Source organism: Gossypium raimondii, chromosome 4 (genome assembly GCF_025698545.1).
Source record: "Gossypium raimondii isolate GPD5lz chromosome 4, ASM2569854v1, whole genome shotgun sequence".
In the NCBI taxonomy this organism is placed as follows: Eukaryota; Viridiplantae; Streptophyta; class Magnoliopsida; order Malvales; family Malvaceae; genus Gossypium; species Gossypium raimondii.
This window is the reverse complement of record NC_068568.1, coordinates 38,040,106-38,062,833: the sequence shown is the minus strand read 5'-3', so window position 1 is coordinate 38,062,833 and position 22,728 is coordinate 38,040,106. Positions and strand designations below refer to the sequence as shown.

Below are 22,728 nucleotides of genomic sequence, written 5' to 3'. Positions count from 1 at the left end.
TTTAATGTAGCATCACATCAATTTTTTTACTCGATTTCAAACTTTTCAAAATTGAGATAATGCTTGTATTTAGGATTTTCAAGGAAATTGAGCCCTAACGTATTGGGTTCCAATTTTCTTCGTTAAATCTAACAATTGAGCATTTCTCTTTAATCAAAAATAAGTACTCATTATTGGGAATTTAACACGTTGTGTCCTAACGTATTGGATGTGACGCATTGATTTCTCGAAATAAAGATTTTTTTCTAAAAAATAATAAAGGAAATATTCCAAGTTTAGGATTTTGGAGGAATTGTGCCCTAACGTATTGGGCCGCGATTTCTTAAATCTTGAATAAATGGATATTCTTTTAAATTTTTATTACACGAGTATTCTGGCCTAATTCATTTTTGAGGAAATTAGAATGTCGTGCCCTAACGCATTGGGTGTGACATTTTCTTTCTCTGAAATGATAAGGGTCTTAATACATAACGTTTTTAAGTTTTTGCTAAGGATTATATATTTTCAAATTTTCGACATTAAGATATTAATTAATTAACTAGGTACCAATTTTTGGGTGTTATGAGGGTGCTAATCCTTCTTCATACGTAACCGAATCCCGAACCCATTTTTTTAAAAATTCGTAGACCAAAGTCGTTTTTAGGTGACCCAATCACACCTTAATAAAAGTTTGGTGGCGACTCCAAATTTTCATCGACAACTAATTTTTGTTTTTTCAAAAAATAAAAGTTGGTTTCGACAAACCTAACTCTCACAATGTGAGAATTCTTGATAAAAATTCTCTAAGACACCAAAAATAAAGCAGAAGCAACTCAAAGAGAAAATAACAACGAAAGAAAAGAAAAGCCACAAGAAACCAATGCTCGTTATGTGTTTGAGTAAATGCTCTCAATAGTATTCAATTACTATAAATGACGATAAAATAGGATGATTACAAATGGAATGATTACAAATGAGGGAGAATGCATCTATCCATATTTACCATGCCAACCCAAATTTTCTTTAATTGCTTTACCTGGCCACCAAGGCTTCAAATAGATTGGTTCTCCACATGTTCCATGAATTGGGCCAATTCAAGTGGATCAAATGAGTCTCATTTAATCAATTGATCTTCATAGGGCGTTCTTTCTGCATTAGTCATGGGCTTTGATCCATGACCTGTGAAATTCTCCCCTACCCATTCTCGCAATGCCTTCGTTCCATCATTGGAAGGACATTGGTTTGACTCACCTCAAAACTTTCTCAATGCCTTGGATATTTCCCAACTAGTCTCTCTATCGAGTAATTCTGCCCCTCAAAACATTTTCATTGGATTTTGTCATTGCCTAACTCGAACAATTTCTCTCATTGGTACATCTCGCTTGTCAGAGCCCATAGCTCTTACTTGCCCACTTTGTGACTTGCCTCGATTGAGATCCTCTTGATCTGCACAAATAGGGCTCAACATGCCCATATTGAATGTTGGTTAACATTGAATTTTCCCGCCAACTCTGGTTTGTAAACCCCTCGGCTTACTCACTTTAGAACTTTGAAACAGCCCATGTGTCCTTGCTAAGCCAATGGTAAGTTAAAATGAAAAACACTAGGAAAGTGTTCAGATGTTCCTCACGTGTAGCCTTTACTCTTTTCAATTTCCTAGTTTGCATCACTATTTTTCCCCCAAATTCTGATTCTCTCTCTCATAGGTGGTAACCCCACTAGTAACTCAGCAGGTTTCATATCTGTTTGTCGCACCTTTAGCATTTCTAAAGGGGTGTTCTTAGCACTCTAATTTACCGAGTTAATGCTCTTTCACAATGAACATCCTCGACTAGTTGGATTGTCAACAATACAGAGATTCCACCTTTCTCATCACAACTCACTGGCACAATGCATTATCGTTGACGAATATCCAAGATACAAATGCAATCAGTAAAAGGAACCAACAGAGTAAAAGGAACCAACAGAGTATTAATCCAATCAAGAAAATTCAAGCCAAGAACGAAGTTGTAATCATCTAATGAATTAGCTCGAAATCTTCCTTGCCTTTCTACTCACTGATTTGTAGCTCAACTCCTTATGCTACTCCCATGGTTGGGACCTTTTTGGAATTCACAGTCTTGATCCTCTTAGTTGTTTTGCTAATTGAGAGACCAAGTTTACCCGTAGCTTTCTCCAATGAAACAAGTTTGATGCCCCCATATCAATAAGAGCACTCCTTTGTTGGCCTGCAATCCCTCTTTGTTTTACCAAAATTGAGTATCATTGATCAAAGCCTTAATACATTTTCCTCATCAGACTCCACTTTGTCTTCTTTACTGATTGCGAATAGCTTTGATCACTGTAGGCAGTCCTGCACCCTATGCAGCCCACTACATAAGAAGCACTGTATCGACTTCTTTTCATTCTCTTTGTCCCTCATATGGTTGTTGGGTTTCCTCTATCCATTAGGTGGTTTCCCATTGCCACCATTCTTACAATTGTGACTGTTTTCATTTCTATCTTGTTCTTTCTCATGGTCTCCCCTACCATTGCCCATCTCTTTGGGCTTGGAAAATTCGAACTTATCTTTCCTCAGACCAAGCTCGACAAAGGATTCTACCTTGGCCATAGATTTGGTAAGCTCTTTGACCCCTAGTCAACACAACTTTTACTTCGTCCAAGGCTTCAACCCATCCTTGAACTAGTAGAATGCCTCATTCTTACTCAGATCAAGGATTTGGAGTAACAACTCAGTGAACTCCCAAACATACCCAAGCAATGGCTTGTTTTGTAAGCTGGCGTAACTTAGATCGAGCCTCCTCCTCAGCATATTGTGGTTGAAACTGCATCCTAAATTCATTTTGGAACTCCAACCAAATTTCATTTGTGGACCTACCATGCCACCATAACAAAGCGACATTAGTAAAATAAATTTGAGCAGTGTTTACCTTAGTGGCATTATCCTCAATGATCATTGCATAGAATTATTATTTCATCCCCCCAACTAAAATTATCAACATCCCTTATGAACCTCATCCCCTTAAACTCTTTCAGCTTGGGGACATCAATTTTCAATTGCTTAGGAATCGAAGCCAACATCCCTTTTCCCACAACAACTCCGCTCATAATGAGTTGCCCCTCGAACTCCTAAATTTTTGACATCATGGTCTCAGTTTCCTCCTCAAAGCCACAACCATAGCTTCAAGAGGATCATTTTTCTTAGTCAACTTCTCGGTCTAATCATCCATAGTGGCATTAAGGGTTTCTCTCATCGAATCTCACTTAGAACTAAGAGCATTCACTGTTGGAAAAAATATGGTTCGAAAATGGTTTTTTTGCAAAGTAGAAAAATAAAATTTTGAAAATCGAGTTGCTTTGGGATATTTATAGCAATAAACTTTTTTTGAAAGGTATATGTGCTTTGAGCAAGATAGATCCTTGACGTTTCCAACTTTCAACCGAATGACTTTCTCCGCTATTCTCGTACCACAAATCGCTTCGACTGTGGGTTTGAACAATTACAAATCAAACACAAATTCAAAAATAATTTTCTTACTTTTAGTAGGAATGTAAATCTTTCTCTTATAAAAATTGATAGAATTGTTATTCCCGAAAAATAGAATTTATACTTAGAAATAATTCTGACAATTTTCGAGTAGAACAACAATATCTCAAAGTTGTAAATAACTTATTGTGTTTTTAGTCCTACCAGTACTATCTATTTATAGGGAGAGATAGAGGAACCCTAGTTGAATTAATAGAATACAAATAATACTTATTTAATAGAAAAAACAATCCCCTAGTTAAATTAGGAGAGAGATGTGACTAACCCTAGTTAATTAAACTAGGATTAGTTGCCCCTCATGCTTATTATGAGGGGTTTTGGGCCTCTCATATATCAGATTCAATTATATTTGCTTCTTAGACTTTTAACCCAACACTTTATAATTTAATCTAACACAATACATGTTTTTTCTACTTCCCAAAATAAATATTATTTATTAAATTAATTAATTTTTTAATTAAATAATATTCTCAACTCAATTCTAATTCCATTAAAGTCATGGTAATTTTACCGTAAAAGAATACATGTGAAAATATATTTAATTTCTACATTCAACGGATTCCCAATGATCAATAAATTTAATTCCATTTTCAAACTTCAATTATTTATTTAAATAATAATTCAAAAACCTTAAATTAATTCTTAGGTCATTTCCATACTTAGTGAGTATCGCATTCATTATTTATGTAACTCATTTCTCTAACTTTATCATGTGTATTCATTTTTATTCATTTGATTCTACGTGCAATTCATTTCCGGTTTCAACGAGCTATGGAGGGATCGATTGGACATATGTGACTAGGGTTCAAATGATTTATAGTTAAGTTCTAGCTTTCCGCCTGTTAATTATAAACTCATTTCATCACAAAGTCATTCCACTATGGTATCGTGACTGAGCTCTCCCCAATTACATGTCATTACGAAAGCTACTCGATCAATACTCGTCCAATGGCCTTGTCATAAGTGTATTACCCTTATAGGATATCATTAATCTCTTTGGGATAAATCCCTCCCCTAATATGATCCTATCTTATCTCATGGTAACCACTACATATTCCTTAATAAAAAGTCAATTGCTATCAAATAGTAATCAAGTCATTCATCACAAAGACGAACAACTCGTGGCCACGTTTACTTTTCATCAACCATGTAATTCCAGTGAAAGGATACCATTTACCCATGTCTTGGGCTATGAATTCCACTGTTGTAAATGATGCTACATACTACAAAAGTCGTGCACCCAACGCACTAGCTTACGGTTCCTTATCTATTCGTACTCAAGCTTTTACTTACGTCAAAGTGTACGAGTCATGCATATATAGTTCGTCATCCCCTCAGGATTTGAGTATGTCACACTATGAACGTTATAAGTGAATAAATCCATAAATGAATTCATGATATATTCTTCTTAGGTCTTTTCTAATGTACTTTCAATCTTGTCAGTCATATCTATGTCTATATCTTTAGGAGTTATTCACTCTAATGCTTAAGACAAAACATCTCCCCAATTAGACTTGATGATGGCATATTAGTCTTTCAATCGATTTGCTCATTTCTCATTAAACTAAGGACATGTTTAGGTTCATCTACTACTATAAGTTGTCTTTTCATATTATGATTCAACCATGTAATATCACTTAGTATTAGTTAAACATTAGACAATCAGTGAACTAATATTTGATTCCATTTTGCTTTGAATGCAAAAACTATTGATGACAATATACAAAGGGTATTAATGTAGTTCATGAATAATTTTATTAAATCAATCTGTTAAAAAATTACAAGTATACAAACGAATATACTACACTTAGGGCACTAGATCCAACATCTGCCACGTAGTCCCTAAGTTGCTCTCTCATCAAGTCTAACTCAATGGTGCATATCCCTCGAGTGTTTCCTTCACACCATCCATGGATTCCTTGAGATTAGTGACCCGACCTTCCAAACCCGACAACATATCCCTCGATCTGCTATTTTTCCTAATCTTCCCACAAATCTCCATTAGGAGATTCTATTTTTCTCATTCTTTCTCCATCTCAATCGACACCTTCGAACACTAACTTTGATACCAACTATCATAGGGCTAGAACTTTAGTTTTGCAATCCGTGTGGCTTTAGGTGATTTTTTTGTTTCAAATCCACCTAACTCTCGCTAAATGAGAATTCTTGATAAAAATTCTTTAAGACACCAAAAATATAGTATTCAATTACTATAAATGATGATACAATGAGATTATAAATGGGGGAGAATGCCTCTATTTATAGTTGAGCTGTCCTAGATCCAACAGTACAGTTTGCTTTACATTAATGGTTGAAATTAAAGTCTATCTACAATTGAGATTCTTAAGGGATCTACACAATCTTCTAAGATTATAAAATTAAATCTTATAAAATTACAAAATGGAATTTTATAAAATTACAAATCTTCTAACATTAATTTCCATATTTACCATGACAACACTATTTTTCCTTTTAAATGCTTCACTTTCTTCTTATATGTCATAAATCAAACCAATTTAAGTATGTCAAATAAACCTCATTTAATCAATTGATTTTTAAAAATTATCTTTATGTATTAACCACCAAAAACATTGTGATCTAATGCAATCAATGTTCATAATCTTCCTGAATCTCAATGTAGCTTTAATAAATACTCTTTGAATTAAGTATAGAGAAAGCAAGAAACCATGGACTCTAAGGGTGGGTTTAGATGGGCGATTGGGTGCGGTGCGTTTAACTTACTTTTTGTCTCACGCTACAATATCTAATCTCACCGCCACTGCTATCTTTACACTAAACATAAATAAATGCACTGTCTATCCAAACTCACCTTAAGAAAATTGAGCGTCCACTAGCTCAAGAAAAATGAGCCATCAAAAAGCTCAAGCGCGAGCCGTAGGAGTCCACTCTTGTAGGGCGCGAACCCCAAAATTCAAGCTCTAAAAATCTCAATGCGTTTTCGCATCTATATATAATTTCATTTCAGTTGCCTTAGCTTTCTTTTTAACGTTTTCTCCCCATTTTCGTTAAACAACCAAGAAGCAAAAAAAGAGGAAGGGAAAAAATGCCTTGGTCTCTCACTGTCCCCTCCTCTCCAATTTTCTACAAACCGGATGGCTCATCTTTCCCTTCATCTCCTCACATCAGCGGTTCTCATTCGCCCAAGTCTCCGTCATCCCTTCCGTTATCCTCTCCGAGTTCACCTCCTCCACTTTCATCCACCTCCGTTATGACACCGCAGTCTCCATCATCATCATCATCGTTGAAATCTCCGTGGTCCCTTTGCATCCGGAAGCCGCCACAGTTTTCTTTGGGAACCGATGCCGCGGCGCCGCCTTCGGTGCCCAAGAGGAAGAAGCCACCTAAGATAGAGAAACCGACTCCGGTGGCGGTTAAGCTGGGGTTTGCGGCGGTGACGCCCAGAGGAGAGGAGGAGGTTCAGGTTGATGGCGAAGGATATTCTGTTTATTGTAAGAGAGGGAGAAGAGGTAAAATCGAAGACCGTTACTCTGTCTCTATTGATCTTAAAGGAGATTCTAAACAGGTATTATTTCCTTATATTTTCTGCTTTTAATCGATTCTTCTGCTTTAATTCTTATTCCTTAAATGAATAGAAAATTTTAAATATATATTCCTTTAAAAAAATTAATGTAAGGCTAATGCTCCAAGTCCCACATCAAGAATTTCTTAGGATTCGTGATTATACGTATCCTTAAATTCATATTTACGAGATGCATTTGTAAACAAAATCGTGACACCCTTTGGGTCAAAGCGGAAAATACGGTGGTGCGGGTCTTGATGATTTTAAAAAAAAAATTGAAGGCTTTGATGTTTTGCAGGCTTTCTTTGGTGTTTTTGATGGGCATGGGGGTTCTAAGGCAGCTGAAGGTCGCAATGGCGGAGGTATCGAAAAGATGTGGAGATGCAATTGAAGAAGCCATTAAAGAGGCATACTTAACCACGGACATGGATTTTCTCAAGGAAGATGTGGGTGGTAGTACCTGTTGTGTTACTGCAATGATTCACAAAGGTGATCTTGTTGTATCAAATCCCGGTGATTGCCGTGCTGTTTTGAGCCGAAACGGTGTCGCAGAGGCCTTGACTTCTGATCACCATGTTTCAAGGCAAGATGAGAGAGCTAGAATTGAAGCTTTGGTAATCGATTATTTCTCTTGGTGTGCATTATTTTTTGTTGCAATCCAATATAATGAAGAGTTTAAAGACAAAATTGATAATATTGAGATTAAAATTTGTGTTTTGACGTTTAATTTGTAGGGTGGTTATGTTGATTTTTGCCATGGTGTTTGGAGAATTCAAGATTCTCTTGCTGTTTCTAGAGCAATCGGAAATAAACATCTTAAACAATGGGTAATTGCAGAACCGGAGACGAAATCGTTAAAGATTCAGCCGGAGTGTGAGTTTTAGATCCTGGCCTCAGATGATCTTTGGAACAAGGTTTATATTTTTTACCCAAGTTGTTGATATAGTTGCTTTTGAACTTCCTTCGATCATCCGTTTCGAGTTATTATGATGGCAAATTGAACTTCTTTTTTTCCCTGATCCTTAGGTTACTAATCAAGAGGCTGTCAATTTAGTTCGGCTTTTCTGCGTAGATATTGATAAGCCTGAGCCGTTTTCTGCTTGCAAAAAACTTGCTGAGCTATCGTCATGGAGAGGCTCATTTGGTGACATCAGTGTGATGATAATTCAACTAGAACGATTAGTTTCTAGACCTGTTTAGGATGATAATTGTTTAGGCGCGATCCGAGAAAACTTTTGCTCCACCTGCAAGTCTTTGAATCTGAATTTTAAAACTTGCAGCTGTTGAGCTTGAAGATCACTTGGGCCACGGGGACTTGCAAAATTTGCTGCATCCATTATCCTTCAGAAAATGGCCATTGGATATGGTAATGAGCCGCAGCCTGTAGCTGCAATGTTGGCGGGGTTAATAGTTTTGACATTTTCATCAAACTGATCATTTCCCCGTGCCAATATGTTTGCTCATGATCTCGAGCTGCTTGTATTTGAGGTCCAATGGATTCCCACCACCGTGAAATCGGGACGACTTTTTGTGGTTTTGCCTTACCAGATGAATGAAATTGGGGCGGCAGTCTGCAATTTTGCCTTTTATCAGAAGAATGACTGATTAAGGATCCTCGAGTAGTTTAACTGATTAAGGATCCTTGAGTAGTTTAACTGATTAAGGATCATTTTCACCCTCTGATCTGATGACAGCTATTGAAGACAAAAGTGGAGCACTTGTGGTCAACCCTACAAGTTGACATTAACCTGCTTTTGTTGTACGCCATTTTTGGGTGGGTCAAGTTTAGCAGCTGGCTTGGCTCTTTTCCATTAATATGGATGTAGGGTGGCTCAAATGATGGTTATTTTTTAATAATGATGTTATTTAAAAGTATTCATGTTGTCTCACCTTTTTTGGTTCTCTTCTTGTCATCATGGGTTGAATGTTTCAACAACCAAAACATACCAGCATTTCAAAATTCATAAAAATCTTAAATGTGATCATAATATATAGAAATACATGAGTAAGATATGGTTCTTTTAATTTTCGCTTATATCTCTCTTTTTCCCTCTGGTGAAATATCAATGTTTTAAGATTTTTAATTAAATTTGTGATAAAAACTTTAAGATATAGGATATTGACTCATTGGTTAAAATTATGTTATTTATTTTAGTTGTAAATATAATAAGGAACTACTTGTTAGTGGTTATACCTCTTCCAATATCAAATGCGGTTCTCATCACTCCTATCTTCAATTTTTCTTTAAATATTTATATTTGAATCCAAATACTGGTTGCATGTCATACCTTTAACTTGTTTATTAAGAGTCACATTTAAATATTTGGGTTTGATGTAAGTCGTAATGTTTTTAATTCAAATTGATAGCTGAACTGATCAAATTATTAATTTGTCGGTTTGATTTGTCTAATCAATTTAATTAAAAATATTAAAATTTTAAAAAATTCTGATTCAATTGGTTTTTTAACCAATTCAACTAGTTTAAATTGATTTATTCTTAGAACCAATACTTCAATTGATTCTGAATTTAATTACCGTTCAATTGAATAAATTATAAAATTGAGTTTTGATTCTCCTAAGTTTTGGTCAAACATCACTCGTACTGAAGCAGAAAGTATAATTTCCTATTACCTTTTTTTTCTTTTCTTTTTATTTATCTACACTTTTGGGATTATTTAGTAACTAAAGCTGGGGCTGCTTTACAATTATATAATTTGATAAATCTAAAGTCAACCCAATAATGTTTTAAAGAGAACTCAATTAGAAAAAGGGTTCCACGTAAAATAAAACTTAGAGCACGTTTGGTTCGCTGTAATGGAATAGAGGTGTAATAGAATAGAGGCGTAATAGGTAATCTTTTTGTTTGGTTGAATGGAATGGAATAGAACTGTAATAGTATTCTTGTGTTTGGTTGAATGGAATGAAGTTGTAATAGCATAAGGGAAAAAATTAAAATGACTAGAATACCCTTAACAAAAATTTTTTTTATGTAAATGATTATTGTTATTGTTATTTAATTTTTTTTGGTAAATGATTAATAATTTAATCATATTAAATATTAAATATTAAATATTAAATATTCTTACATGAATTTACTAAAATCATAATATATAATACTATAAAATATAATTTAAAATAATTATTATTAAATATATTTTAATTAAAATATATAATTTAATAAAATTCTTAATAATAAATATTCTTGTGTGAATTTACTAAAATCATAATATATAATACTATAAAATATAATTTAAAATAATTATTATTAAATATATTTTAATTAAAATATATAATTTAATAAAATTCTTAATAATAATTTTTCTTATATGAATTTACTAAAATCATGATATATAATACTATAAAATATAATTTAAAATAATTATTATTAAATATATTTTAATTAAAATATATAATTTAATAAAATTCTTAATATTAAATATTCTTATGTGAATTTACTAAAATCATAATATACAATACTATAAAATATAATTTAAAATAATTATTATTAAATATATAATTTAATAAAATTCTTAATAATAAATATTCTTATGTGAATTTACTAAAATCATAATATATAATACTATAAAATATAATTTAAAATAATTATTATTAAATATATTTTAATTAAAATATATAATTTAATAAAATTCTTAATAATAATTTTTCTTATATGAATTTACTAAAATCATAATATATAATACTATAAAATATAATTTAAAATAATTCTTATTAAATATATTTTAATTAAAATATATAATTTAATAAAATTCTTAATATTAAATATTCTTATATGAATTTACTAAAATCATAATATATAATACTATAAAATATAATTTAAAATAATTATTATTAAATATATTTTATAATCTACTTTATTATTTTTAAACTGCAATACATATTTAATGTGCTAAAATATCATTAGTGAAACAAATAATTTAATTATTCTACAATAAAAAATTATTAGCAGTAATAAATAACTTGAGAATTATATTTTGCATAAACATAATTTTCATATAACAAAAGGTTAGATGAAAATGAAATTCTACATCATAATCCATATGTTATATAGTTTTACAAGATCAAAAAGTTTGAACATTATAGTGACATACCATCCCAAATATTACAAACAGAAAAAGTTACGAAAATATCATCAACAGAACCATGATTTTTAATGGTCAGCAATAAATCTTCTAACCCATTCCAACCGCACATCAGAAGGTAAACTAAAGAAAACGAGCATTTGAGTTGGATGATCTGGAATTTTACTCAAAGCTCGATACTGCTCATCCACAGTTAAGCCTTCTATTTCACATAAGGTTGAATATAAATTTGTAGCTTTTTCTTAGATGATCTGGAATTCTTCTGACTTCTGTTGAACTACCACATCGGCGACAATACTCCTACTAATTTGTTCGCCAATGGCCCGCATGTTTTCCGCCAATAAAGTGGCAGCATCATGAAATGAAGAAGAAATATTATCACTTGCATCAGAATTCTTCTTTTTCTTCTTTGAAGATGAGGAACCCCCTTGGTTTCTATCTAGTTGTGGCTCTGTAGCAGAAACATCCATGTCATCCAAAGAGACATTAGCTTCGCAGTCATAGAATTCGTTTCTTTCTTCATTAATATATGTAGTAGATACATCCTGAACATTTATTTTTTCAATAACATCAGCGGTTGTTTGAGCATCTTTACCAGTCGCTCGATCTCGTGCGTAGATGGCAGTAAGTTGGTCGTAGTAAGGGAAACTACGATGTCTAAATTGACCGGCTTCTTTATGACTCTATAAAAATGAGGAAATCATATTAGTTATAAGTTGAGAATAAATAAGATAATAAAGACTTGAAATAATTCTTACATTTAAATAAGAGTTCCAAACCGCATCTTCAGCAACAACGAGCTGCCTATGCTCGTCCCAACCAAAACCGCTATTGTTTTGGCCATTAAGCATGTCATACACGATTGACCAATCCCTTTTTAGTAACCTAATCCTCGATTCTATATTAGGTTTAGCCTTCAACATTGCATTGGGTAAAGCCTTTTCTAACATTTTTTCCTACTCGTTTAAATAACCGGCTTTGAACCCTGTATCAGCATTAAAGGTTCCAACATTGTGCAAGTCCACCATGCAGGAAACCAATGCTACATCTTCTTCTGGAACCCATTTCCTTTTGGTTCCTCGAGAAGCTTGGGAAGAAACATTTGATTCTGAAACACCTGACATAATTATCTTAAGAAAAAAAACAAATTAAAATTAAGTTTAATATCATGAATCAAAAGGTGAACACTTTATAAAATTAAAATTAAGTTCAATATCATGAATCAAAAGCTCAACACTGTATAAAATTATAACTTATGATGAATGAAAAGAAATTAAATTATAATTCAACAAGTTTAGTACAATACAAAAAACAATTCAAACACCACTAAAGTTTCACAAACTAGATACATAAAATAACAAAAACAAATTAACTCAAACTCATTTTGTCCCTAAACCTAACTAATTTCTAGATGCTTGCCATTCATCGAACATTTGGTTGGCTAGTTCCATCCTCCAAGTAGCCCATGCATCCGATGGATGAATATTTACGGTATTCGGTTCATCGTCATCTACCACATTACTAGGTAATCCTTCTCCCACCTCCGCTTCAATAGGATCAATACTCATATGGGTTCGAATAAAACTATGGAGCAAACAACATGCAATAATGACTCTATTGTGCACCCTTACAGGATAGAATGATGGACTCCTAAGTATTCCCCATCTAAGTTTTAATAACCCAAAGCATCTTTCAATAACATTACGTGCTGAGGCATGTTTCATATTAAAAAATTCTTGCGAACTACTTGGCTGATAACCCTGACGCCACTCATTCAAATGATATCGTTGTCCTCTAAAAGGTTCAAGAAATCCCTCGCAATTTGTGTATCCAACATCAACTAGATAACAACAACCTATAAAAAAAACTTTCTTTAAAATGATTAATTCCCGAAAAAAAATTTGATCTTAATGAATAATTCAAAGTCCTCTAACTATCCACTTTACCATGAGGAACTTTTAGTCCATGTCTTCTACTAATGGCATCTCGAAGAACCCGTCCATCAGCAACAAAACCTTCCCAACCAGGAAGAACATAAACAAATTGCATATCAGGTGTACAAACACCTAGCATATTTGTTGCTATGTCACATCTTCACGTTCGATATCTAGGTTTATCAACTGTTGGAACCCTAATCTTGATGTGGGTTCCATCAAGAGCACCTAAGCAATTCTATATCACATGATATAAAACCTTAAGTTAGAATACTAAATTTAAATCTAAATCAACTAAATTATGTACAAGCTATATATAAAACTCAGTCCAATACCTTAAACCATTTCCACCTTGTGTCAGAAGAATTAGCTGTAATTGGCTCTGCCTTTTTAAATAACACATCTTGTAAGCGTATGACAACATTTAAAACACTATGAAATGATTTGCTAACAGTTTCCCCGGACCTATTAAAGTGATGCTTGATAACTCGATTTTTTAGGTGATAGGAAATGATATGTAAAAACATTGCCACTTGCTCATCAACAAGCATGTTTCTTGACGACTTCAATCCCCTTAACGTTTGTAACATCTCACATAGTTTAAAAAAGGCAGTTCTATTCATCCTAACTTGTTCAATACAGGTCTCGTCACTAGCATATACAAGCCTTTTCACATAATCCCGTTTTTCATAAAAATCTAAAATATAGGACCTAATCCTTTGTCTATAAGTATGTAGGCTAAGGCTGGCACCCAATGTAAGTAAGAACCAAATCGCAATTCTACAGATTTGCAACCATATTGTCAATGCAATACCAATTCTTTTACGCCTCACACTTTGTGCAATTAAAGACAGACGAGCAATTACTGCAAGATATTAAAATTAGAACACACTATCAAAGAATTGAAGTTGCAATAACACACTAGCAAATAAAAATAAACAATACAAATTTAGGGTCTGTTTGTTTGGCAGTAAAATGTTTTCCGTAAAACGATTTCTGGAAAATGTTTTACTTTTCTGTAAAATGATTTACTGGAAAATATTTTCTGGTGTTTGGTAAATCTGTGTAAAATATTTTCTCTTGTTTGGCGATTTCACGAAAATATTTTCCGGAAAAGTTGTTTTACATATATTAATATATATTAATAAATTGTTTTACATATATAAATTTTTGAAAGTACCACTTAAAATGAAAGCATGAAAATGAGTTTTCTTGTAGGAAATTGTGAAAGAATTGTAACTAATGTGTTGAATCATGAGTTTGATTGGTGCAAGATTTTGTTATATATTATTAGGTTATCTTTCCCATATAATTAATTAATTAATTAATCTCTCATTATATATTTAATCAAGAATTTGAATGGGAAATTTGAATGGAATTCATTTAAAATCAATATATTATTAGGTGCAAATTTGAGGATTTGGGTGAAAGACGCATAAAATTTGTTGATGGAGTAACTCAAACAAATAGAATTTCAAGATATGCTAATGGTCTCCTACATGCTCTTAAACATGTTCACATGTTACCAACTCATTTCACAAACAATTGGCATATGAAAACGAGTCCAAAATCTCAAGCATAAAGTCTCTTATAGATTAGCATAAATTTTATCTGCAAAAAAATGATGAACAGGACATTAGCTAAAAACTTATACATGCACATCAATAAAATCCTAATTGCCTTTAAACCTAGTGCTTGCCCATTGCAACTCCCGAGCCTAATCCATAATCGAAGGCAAGGGATCAATGCCACCGTTTCACCCCAATCTTCAACACCATAAAACCAATGACTTTCCCTTTATTACCTCCATTAAAGCTCTCAAACTCATTACTAGAAGAACTCAACTTCCATAAACATTCAAATCACCAAAAGACAACACATCATTCCCCATGTTAAACTGCAAAGGAGAATCACCTCAATACTTCCTTTTAATCCATTAACTCAATGCTAAAACTAAACCATGGAATCAATTATAATGCAAAGGACTAAAAGCATTAACAATTTATTCCAGTAAATAAGACCCATGGCATTCAGAATATCATAAACTACAAAAACATCTACATACCCTGAGTTTCTTATGCGTTACAACTAGAAGAGGAGGAATAAGTGAATACAGATCACACAATGGTCTTGTAAGTGCTGAAAAAGTTGGGTGCTCAATAGCCCTGCAAAAAAGTATGATATCCTTGAAATAACTAAACAAATAATATTGCTTAACATCCATTCTCAAACATTAAGCACCTCAGGATAAACTGCATTTGAAATTCAATTAGCATAACTCAAACATCCATATCATTCATTAGCAGGAGCCTAGGAGGAATTGCAATGGAATACACTATTTGCTAGTATGCTTAACATAAAAGAATCTACTGTCTCCATGAAAAAAAAGGATTATTTAGTGCACCACTGGTGAAGCTAAAATCTCCACATGGGACGCTACTAATCTGCTACATGCTTATTAAGTACACGATTACTATCCTATATGCAAGCCAAACAACCGAGACAACCACAAAAGACTCAAAGACAAGCAGGCGAAAGAAGGTGAAAGACATGGGTGGTGAAGGAAGCTCCAGCGGTCCAGAACCACCCGAGTCGGATATTCATCGGCGGGGTCCCTAATCGATTGTGATTCGAGTTTGTAGAAGGGAGGTAATTGAAATGGAGAAATTCTGATTTTCTTTTTCTCTGTATGTAAACATATTGGTTGCTTGACCATCTTTTGCTTTAGTGGAAATCAAGAAGAGTGTCGTGAAACTAGTAGGCAAGAAGGAAACAACGAAGCAAGATGGTATAAGGAAGCGTTAAAGGTAAAAGCTATTATAATTGAGAGAAGAGCTAAAACATGCCTTTGTTTATCAAGTGTATTCACAACTTCTCATGAAAGAAAAATACCAAAATTCTTATTTTTCTCTCCATTTCTCTTCTTATCTGGTCTCTAAAATTGGAATCAAAGCTATAACAATTCCACTCAAAAAAAGGGCAAACACTAGAAACACAAAATCCAAATCCTAGTAATATAAACTGTCACCAAGAATTTACTGGTATTTCATCGGTGCCTTTTTCATGCATTTTTAAATGAACCCATAGCATCCCTTCAGAAAAAAGATTCACTCTCTCAAGGCAGTGGATCAAAAACTCAGAAATCAAAAGGAAGAAACAAAAGAAGCCGGTTGCAGAAATACCGATATCATTGTAATTCAGCAAAAATAAGCAAGATTTATAATCATGTACTTAATAAATGAATCGGGTCAATCGCATCTACTAACTGAAGCTTTAAAGGTAGAAATGTTGAGATTTTTATAGTGAAAATAGCAAGAAAATTAAAAGGGAAAGCTTCCCTTTAGTGAAGAAGTGGGGGTCGAGTGGTGTAGGGAAGAAGAGGATGAGTTTTCATCCTTTTTCCAATTTCTGGAAAATCCAGCAAAAACCACCAATTTCATAAAAACTTGAAGCTTTTGGGTGACTCACCGACAGATCTATGAAGCAGAGAGATGGAGAAGGAAGATGGAGTTGAGAGACAGAGATGGCGAGGCAGAGATGAGGAGGAAAGGCGGAAGCTTTGAGGAATGAAAAATGTCTGCTGCTTAGAAGAGAATGGAAAATGTCTGCTTAGAGAAGAATGGAAAATGTCTTACCAATTTTGAAGCCGTAAGACATTTTCCGGAGGAATGGGTTTGATTTTACCGTGTTTTGGAAAATGTTTTACTAAAGGATTACATTTTCCCCCAAACAAACACTGGAAATGGTGTAAAATGTTTTCCGGAAACCATTTTACAGCAAACAAACGCACCCTTAGAATCTTTACGAAGCAAAAAATAGAACTTAAAATTATCTTTGCAACTTTAATTTCATTTCTTTATCAATCACCCAAAAAATAAAGAAAGAAAATATATTTAAATACATTTTGCATAAATTTGTGAGGTGAACACAATACAAATAGTCTATAGCAATTTGTATAAATTCTTCGTCTTTCAAAATTAAAATTTGTAGGTATATGTATAATTGAGCTAAAATTAATTGTTGGTATATGCATAATTGAGCTAAAATTAAAATTCCATTTTAATAAATTGAATTAAAATAAATTTATATTTATACAATTGCAACAAAAAAAAACAAACTATGTCATAATCACATTCTACATCAAATTAAAATTTAATGTAATTTTAGATTTATTTCAAATTTTGTTGTTTCCATATTTATTATTAATATTCATTGCAATTAATTAAAATTTGTAGGTATATGTATAATTCGAACAAATTAATTGTTGGTATATGTAAAATTTGTAGGTATATGTAAAAATAAATTTATATTTATACAATTGCAGAAAAAATATAATTTTGAAATCACATTTTACATCAAATTAAAATTTAATGTAATTTTAGATTTATTTCAAATTTTGTTGTTTCCATATTTATTATTAATATTCATTAAAGTTAATTAAAACAATATTTTGTTAATTAAAATGAAGACTTTGTAATTATTAAACAGTATTTAATAATTAAATATATAATTTAATTATTTTAATTAAATATATAATTTAATTAGTTTTATGAATTTAAATATTTTATTTTAACCAATGCTGCATTATTTAAAAATTGGATAATTAAAAATAAAAATATCCAAACTGTACTTGAATTACAAAAATAAACAAATGCATTATTTAGTAAATTGAAAAACAAATGCATAAAACCGATCCATAATAATTAAATTAAATCTTGAATAATAATTGAAAAATAATAGTTAAAATAATAAATAATAAAAATATACTGTTTTGCACTAACCATTACAATAGTCACTCAAAACTGATTTGCTAACTATTACAACCACCTAAACAAATAATCGAACAAGAAATGAAACAAACAAGCTACTCAAAACAGTTGTTGCGCATTTTCTCAGTAGAAATCAGCTCTTAAAATTGATCAATCCCAATCAATCATATGCTAACAGTTTCACTTTCATGCTTATCAAACAGTTTACTAATGTAGATGTATAGCAATATCACATAATCTCGATTAAAACAGTATCCTAACTTGTTAAATATAATTCAATTATCCTTAAAAAACAGCACACTATCAAAAAAACAGTATGACTTTCATGCTTATTAAACTAGCTCAAGGAACTCATTTAAAAGAAAATAGTATAAAAGAAATGTTAACAAATTTCACGATGGCATAAAAGAAAATAGTATAAAATAGTATAAAAGAAAATAGTATAAAAGAAATGTTAATAATAGTAAAAGAAATGTCATACACGATAGCATTCCACTATGTCTGTAAACCGATACCATTTAAAAAATTAGATCAAAGAGAGTAACAAGCAATAGGATAAAAAACGGAAAATCAAATATAGCAGAGTGAGTGCAGAGGCAGAGAGTAGATAATATTCGGAAACATCAACTCATCTATATATTGAAATCACAAGCCATTCGGAACCATCTACGAAACTGACACATGAACCTCTACGAAACTCCTTACACAGGTAGAAGCAAAGGTAGCCTTACAACAGTTTTTTTCTTAAAATAAGGTAACTTAAAATTTTTATTCCACCAGGGACATACATTGATCTTTCTTATTCCTTAAATGGTATACTATAAGCCATATTAGCTCAATGTCATATATGGCAAAAAGTACTTCAACTATGCCAACTACAAAGGAAATTGACTACCATTTTGCGTTTAGCAAGGAATGCATAGATAAATCGGATGGAAAGGAGCCAAATTACAGGCAATTCAACCAAGATGCAAGTAGTGAGATTCTGTGAAGAACAGCCTCTTTAATCCTTAGAGACTGTATAATTCCATGTTTGACTAAATGTTGATTACTTTTGGACACTAGAACTTGTAGCAGTTTATCTACTAACCAGTACATCAAAAGTAAATCGGGGGCAATCAAACAAACAAAACGGTGGAACAAAATACATATAAAAAACAAGGCAAACCCAGAAAACGAGATAAGAGCACAATCACAATGCAAAAATATTTCAAGTTTTTTTTTTCTTCAATTCTCTGTAATAAACAAGAAAAAAAGAAGAAGAAGGGAAGCATAATTCGGAAAAAGGGGGAATGGAAGGGAAAGAGGGGCTACCATTATGGGAGTAGGTGAAAACAGCTCTGTAAGTGTAAATATGATCTCCTGGTTTGATCTCACTCCTCTCTACTCTGTTAGTAAGTGTAAATATGATCTCCTTTCATGGCTTTTTAAATATATTGGTATGCAGTTAAATAACTGAAAACTAATCACAATCAGAAAATGCATTCCACTTATACTTCAGAATCACGTTCTAAATTTCACTTTATCGCCTAAATTCAGGGCATTTCAAATGCTTCAATAGATGTATTTAGGATAGTTGCAACAAAGTTACCACAAAATAACCACTGATTATGCCATTTCAAATGCTTCAATGCTTCAAATGCTTCAACTGTAATCAGCATAGTTGCAACAAAGTTAACACAAAATAACCTGAGCATCCTTAATCACGCTAAATTAGAAACAGAACCACTGATTATGCCATTACGTAACAACAATCAGGAGCAAAACATAACAAGCAACCCATAAAACTTTAGTTTATCACAGACAAGCAATCCATAAAATGGATTTCATCACAGCTTAAGAGATGTAAGCAGAACATAACACGCAACCCATAAAACTATTTAGCTTAAGGATTGAACAATTTTTTCAATCAAACATGCAATACAAACAGCCAAAGAAAAGCCCAAAGTATAGGAGAACAGAAACAAATATTACCGATTTGAGCCAAAGGAAAACTAACCTGTAAAATAAATCGGGAAGAGTGCGAGCTGCTAAAATACCTCTGGAAAGAAAAGGGAAATCAATTTTAAGGGAACAGTGAAAATACCTCTGGAAATCAGTTTTCCGTTCTTGATAAAATGGAGAAAATAAAAGAAACGATGAACAAGAACCGATGGCAGAACCATGCATAGGAGGAATACGCATGCATTCCCCTCAACCAAACGCCCTCTTAGTATTAATTTGAATAAAAAATAATTATACAGCAAAATCATAAAAAGTTTAACATAAAAATTAAAAATTATTTCTATTGAAATGATAAGGTTGAAGGTGTGAATATTATGATGGTTTCCAACTTTTCTAAATTTCATATATATTGTGAGGCATGAAAATTTGAGTTCAACATCAAGTAATCTCATCTTCCAATTTATAAAAAAATGATTTATGTTAATTTTAAAACTGAATTCTAACCCAATTAATAAGCAACACTAATATTTTTTTTGAAATAAATCAGACTGGACCTTTTATTAATGAAACCAAAATCAAAGAAAACAATAAAACAAAACCAATTCTTAAAGCAAAGGCCGAAAAACAGGACCAACAAGCAAAAGTAAAAAACTAATAGACCATTCTAGAAATGTTACCAGTCATGATTCTTGAAGCTGGCAACCATCTGCATTTTCGTAAAAATAAAACATTCATTTACTTGACGGTTCCAGTACCCCGAGGCGACTACTCGATGCTTCCAAAGACAAAATCCCAATTCGCAGCATCCTCTCCATCGGTTTTGCTCCTCCCCATCCCTCAGTCAGGCTCCCTCTCTCTTTGTCTGCTAGGGCATAGAGAATCCACTGCATAAAGAGGTATCAGTCTTTCCAAGTACATTTCTTCTCCGCGCTTTAAGCACTCTGTTGCGATGAAATGTGTCATCTGATTCGATGATCTCTGAGTATACTTGAACCGAATGGTTTGAAAATTTGTTGCTAATTGCTTGATATCTCTGATGTAAGCCCCGATTTCTGATTTATCCTCATTGTTAGACTGACATTTCTTGATAATTACTAACGCATCTCCTTCTATTTCAACCTTCCTCGCTCCCATTTGGATCCTCAATCTCACTGCCTGAGTGCATGCACAAGCCTCAGCAGCAAAATGGGATGCAGTCGCCTCTTCTAAAGTTGCTTGCGAGGCCAGAACCTCGCCTCTGTCATTACGAGCAACCATTCTCGATGTTGATCGGAACATTTCATGATTATAGGCCGTGTCGAAGTTAATGCGAAAAAATCCAGACTCCGGAGGTCTCCAAGTCACACATAGAATCTATTTTGTAAGTTTTCTCACCCCCAACTCTTCAAAATCCCTGATACATTTAACAGTCAGCTCGGCTATTCCTCTGCCTGAAATGCTTCTCCGTTCGTTGATTTTCATATTTCTTTCAGTCCAGATAATCCATGTCGCACAACAAAATAGGTGGCACTGGTAGCTCGAGGCTTTACGAAACACCCAAGTAACCAATCCCAAATTTCCAGATTTACTTCCGAGGTAACCTACTCAAGATTTAAGTGTTACCATGCTTCAATTGAAACAGGGCACTCTCTAAACACGTGGCCTGTAGTCTCCACCCCTCTTTCGCACCGTCGATAGATTGTATTGACCCGAAGCCTTCTGTGTTGTAGGTTAGATAGGGTTGGTAGAAAATTCCAGGAAATTTTCCATAATGTAATTTTTGTTTGGCAGTCTCCACCCCTTTTACCGTGACTTTTTTGCCACCAAAATTTAGCAATAATGTTTTCCAAATCTCTACAAAGCAATTTCGACAACAAAAAACACATCATAGAATAAGTCGGAATGGCTTGTAAAATAGCTTTGATAAACACCTCCTTCCCTCTTGAGACACAAAGTGAGTGCTCTAATTATCAATCTTCTACTTGACCCTATCTTTTAAAATCTGAAAAGCTAGTCACTTTTATCGTCCCGCTACATTTGGAAGTCTCAAATACCTTTCTTGGTCATTTGAAACCCTTACACATAAGGTTCTCGAAATCGATAGCTTCTCACTGTCGCTAATGTTCGTGCTAAAGAAAACCGTGGACATATCATAATTGATACATTGACCTGGCATCTTTCATATTCCTTAAGGACCTCCTTTAAAACCCAACCTCCTTTCTCATTTGCTTCACCAAACAAGACACAATCGTCAGTAAAAAGCAAATGAGAGATTTGTGGTCCCTTTCGACTTACCTTGGTTTTTTTTAACCGACCTTCACTCAAAGCCAATTTCATTAAGACAGGGAGTCCTTCACTACAAATCAAGAAAAGAAAGGGGCTCAAAGGGTCCCCTTGTCGTATCCCTCTGCTTAATTTAAAAGCCTTACCTACCTGCTCATTAATGATCATCGAATACTAAACTGAGGATATACATCGCATAATCAGATCTATTCATGGCAAAAGAAAACCCCATCCTCTCCATCATAACTCAAAGAATGCCCTACTCCACTTTATCATATGTTTGGATCATATCTAGCTTTAGTTCCATAAATCCCTTTTTACCAACTCATTTTTGTTTAAAAGAATGTAAAACCTCATATGCTGGGAGTACATTATCATAAATCAATCTCCCAAGCACAAAGGTACTTTGAGCACTATCAATGCAATCATCAAGCACTCTTTGAAACCTATTAACTATTACTTTTGCTATCAACTTGTAAATCACCGTAATAAACTAATAGGTTGAAAGTTTTTTAGATGCATTGTATGTGGGACTTTCGAGATTAAAACAACGAGGATAAATCCAATGTCATACCTTCATTTAGCGCCTTTAAATAGAGCCAAAAAATTGTCATTGCCTGAGGCTTTTGTTGGCTCCATCCCTTTCAACGCA

The 22,728-nt window shown here is 33.1% G+C and overlaps 1 protein-coding gene, 1 long non-coding RNA gene and 1 pseudogene across 4 annotated transcripts; 2 read left to right on the top strand and 1 right to left on the bottom strand.

Moving 5' to 3' along the window:
• The first annotated feature begins 6,516 nt into the window (after positions 1 to 6,516).
• LOC105779949 (probable protein phosphatase 2C 30) lies at positions 6,517 to 8,956 on the top strand (annotated as a pseudogene).
• Positions 8,957 to 11,146: 2,190 nt separating this feature from the next.
• On the bottom strand, positions 11,147 to 20,639 carry LOC105796785 (uncharacterized protein At2g29880-like). Of its 3 annotated transcripts, XR_008195301.1 has the most exons (5): positions 20,492 to 20,639; positions 19,870 to 19,911; positions 15,167 to 15,266; positions 11,926 to 12,297; positions 11,147 to 11,850 (listed from the first exon to the last, which is right to left on the bottom strand). XR_008195301.1 is itself a non-coding variant. In XM_052629580.1 (4 exons), exons 3-4 carry the CDS (start codon positions 12,115 to 12,117, stop codon positions 11,410 to 11,412), a joined length of 633 nt encoding a protein of 210 aa, XP_052485540.1. In that variant the 5' UTR covers positions 12,118 to 12,297; positions 15,167 to 15,266; positions 16,570 to 16,877; the 3' UTR covers positions 11,147 to 11,409. The 3 variants fall into 3 exon arrangements, 1 of the variants encoding a protein (XP_052485540.1); XM_052629580.1 differs by lacking the exons at positions 19,870 to 19,911; positions 20,492 to 20,639 and adding an exon at positions 16,570 to 16,877; XR_008195302.1 differs by lacking the exons at positions 11,147 to 11,850; positions 11,926 to 12,297 and having other exon boundaries at positions 15,010 to 15,266.
• LOC105779951 (uncharacterized) lies at positions 20,538 to 21,818 on the top strand. The gene is made up of 2 exons (XR_001129156.2): positions 20,538 to 21,174; positions 21,287 to 21,818. It is a non-coding gene; the product is annotated as an uncharacterized LOC105779951 (long non-coding RNA).
• Positions 21,819 to 22,728: the final 910 nt, after the last annotated feature.

Coding starts and splice junctions, on each gene's coding strand:
- LOC105796785 (XM_052629580.1), bottom strand. CDS start 12,117: ATGTTAGAAAAGGCTTTACCCAATGCAATGTTGAAGGCTAAACCTAAT. Junction 11,851..11,925: donor TTTGGAACTCTTATTTAAAT/GTAAGAATTATT, acceptor TCATTTTTATAG/AGTCATAAAGAAGCCGGTCA.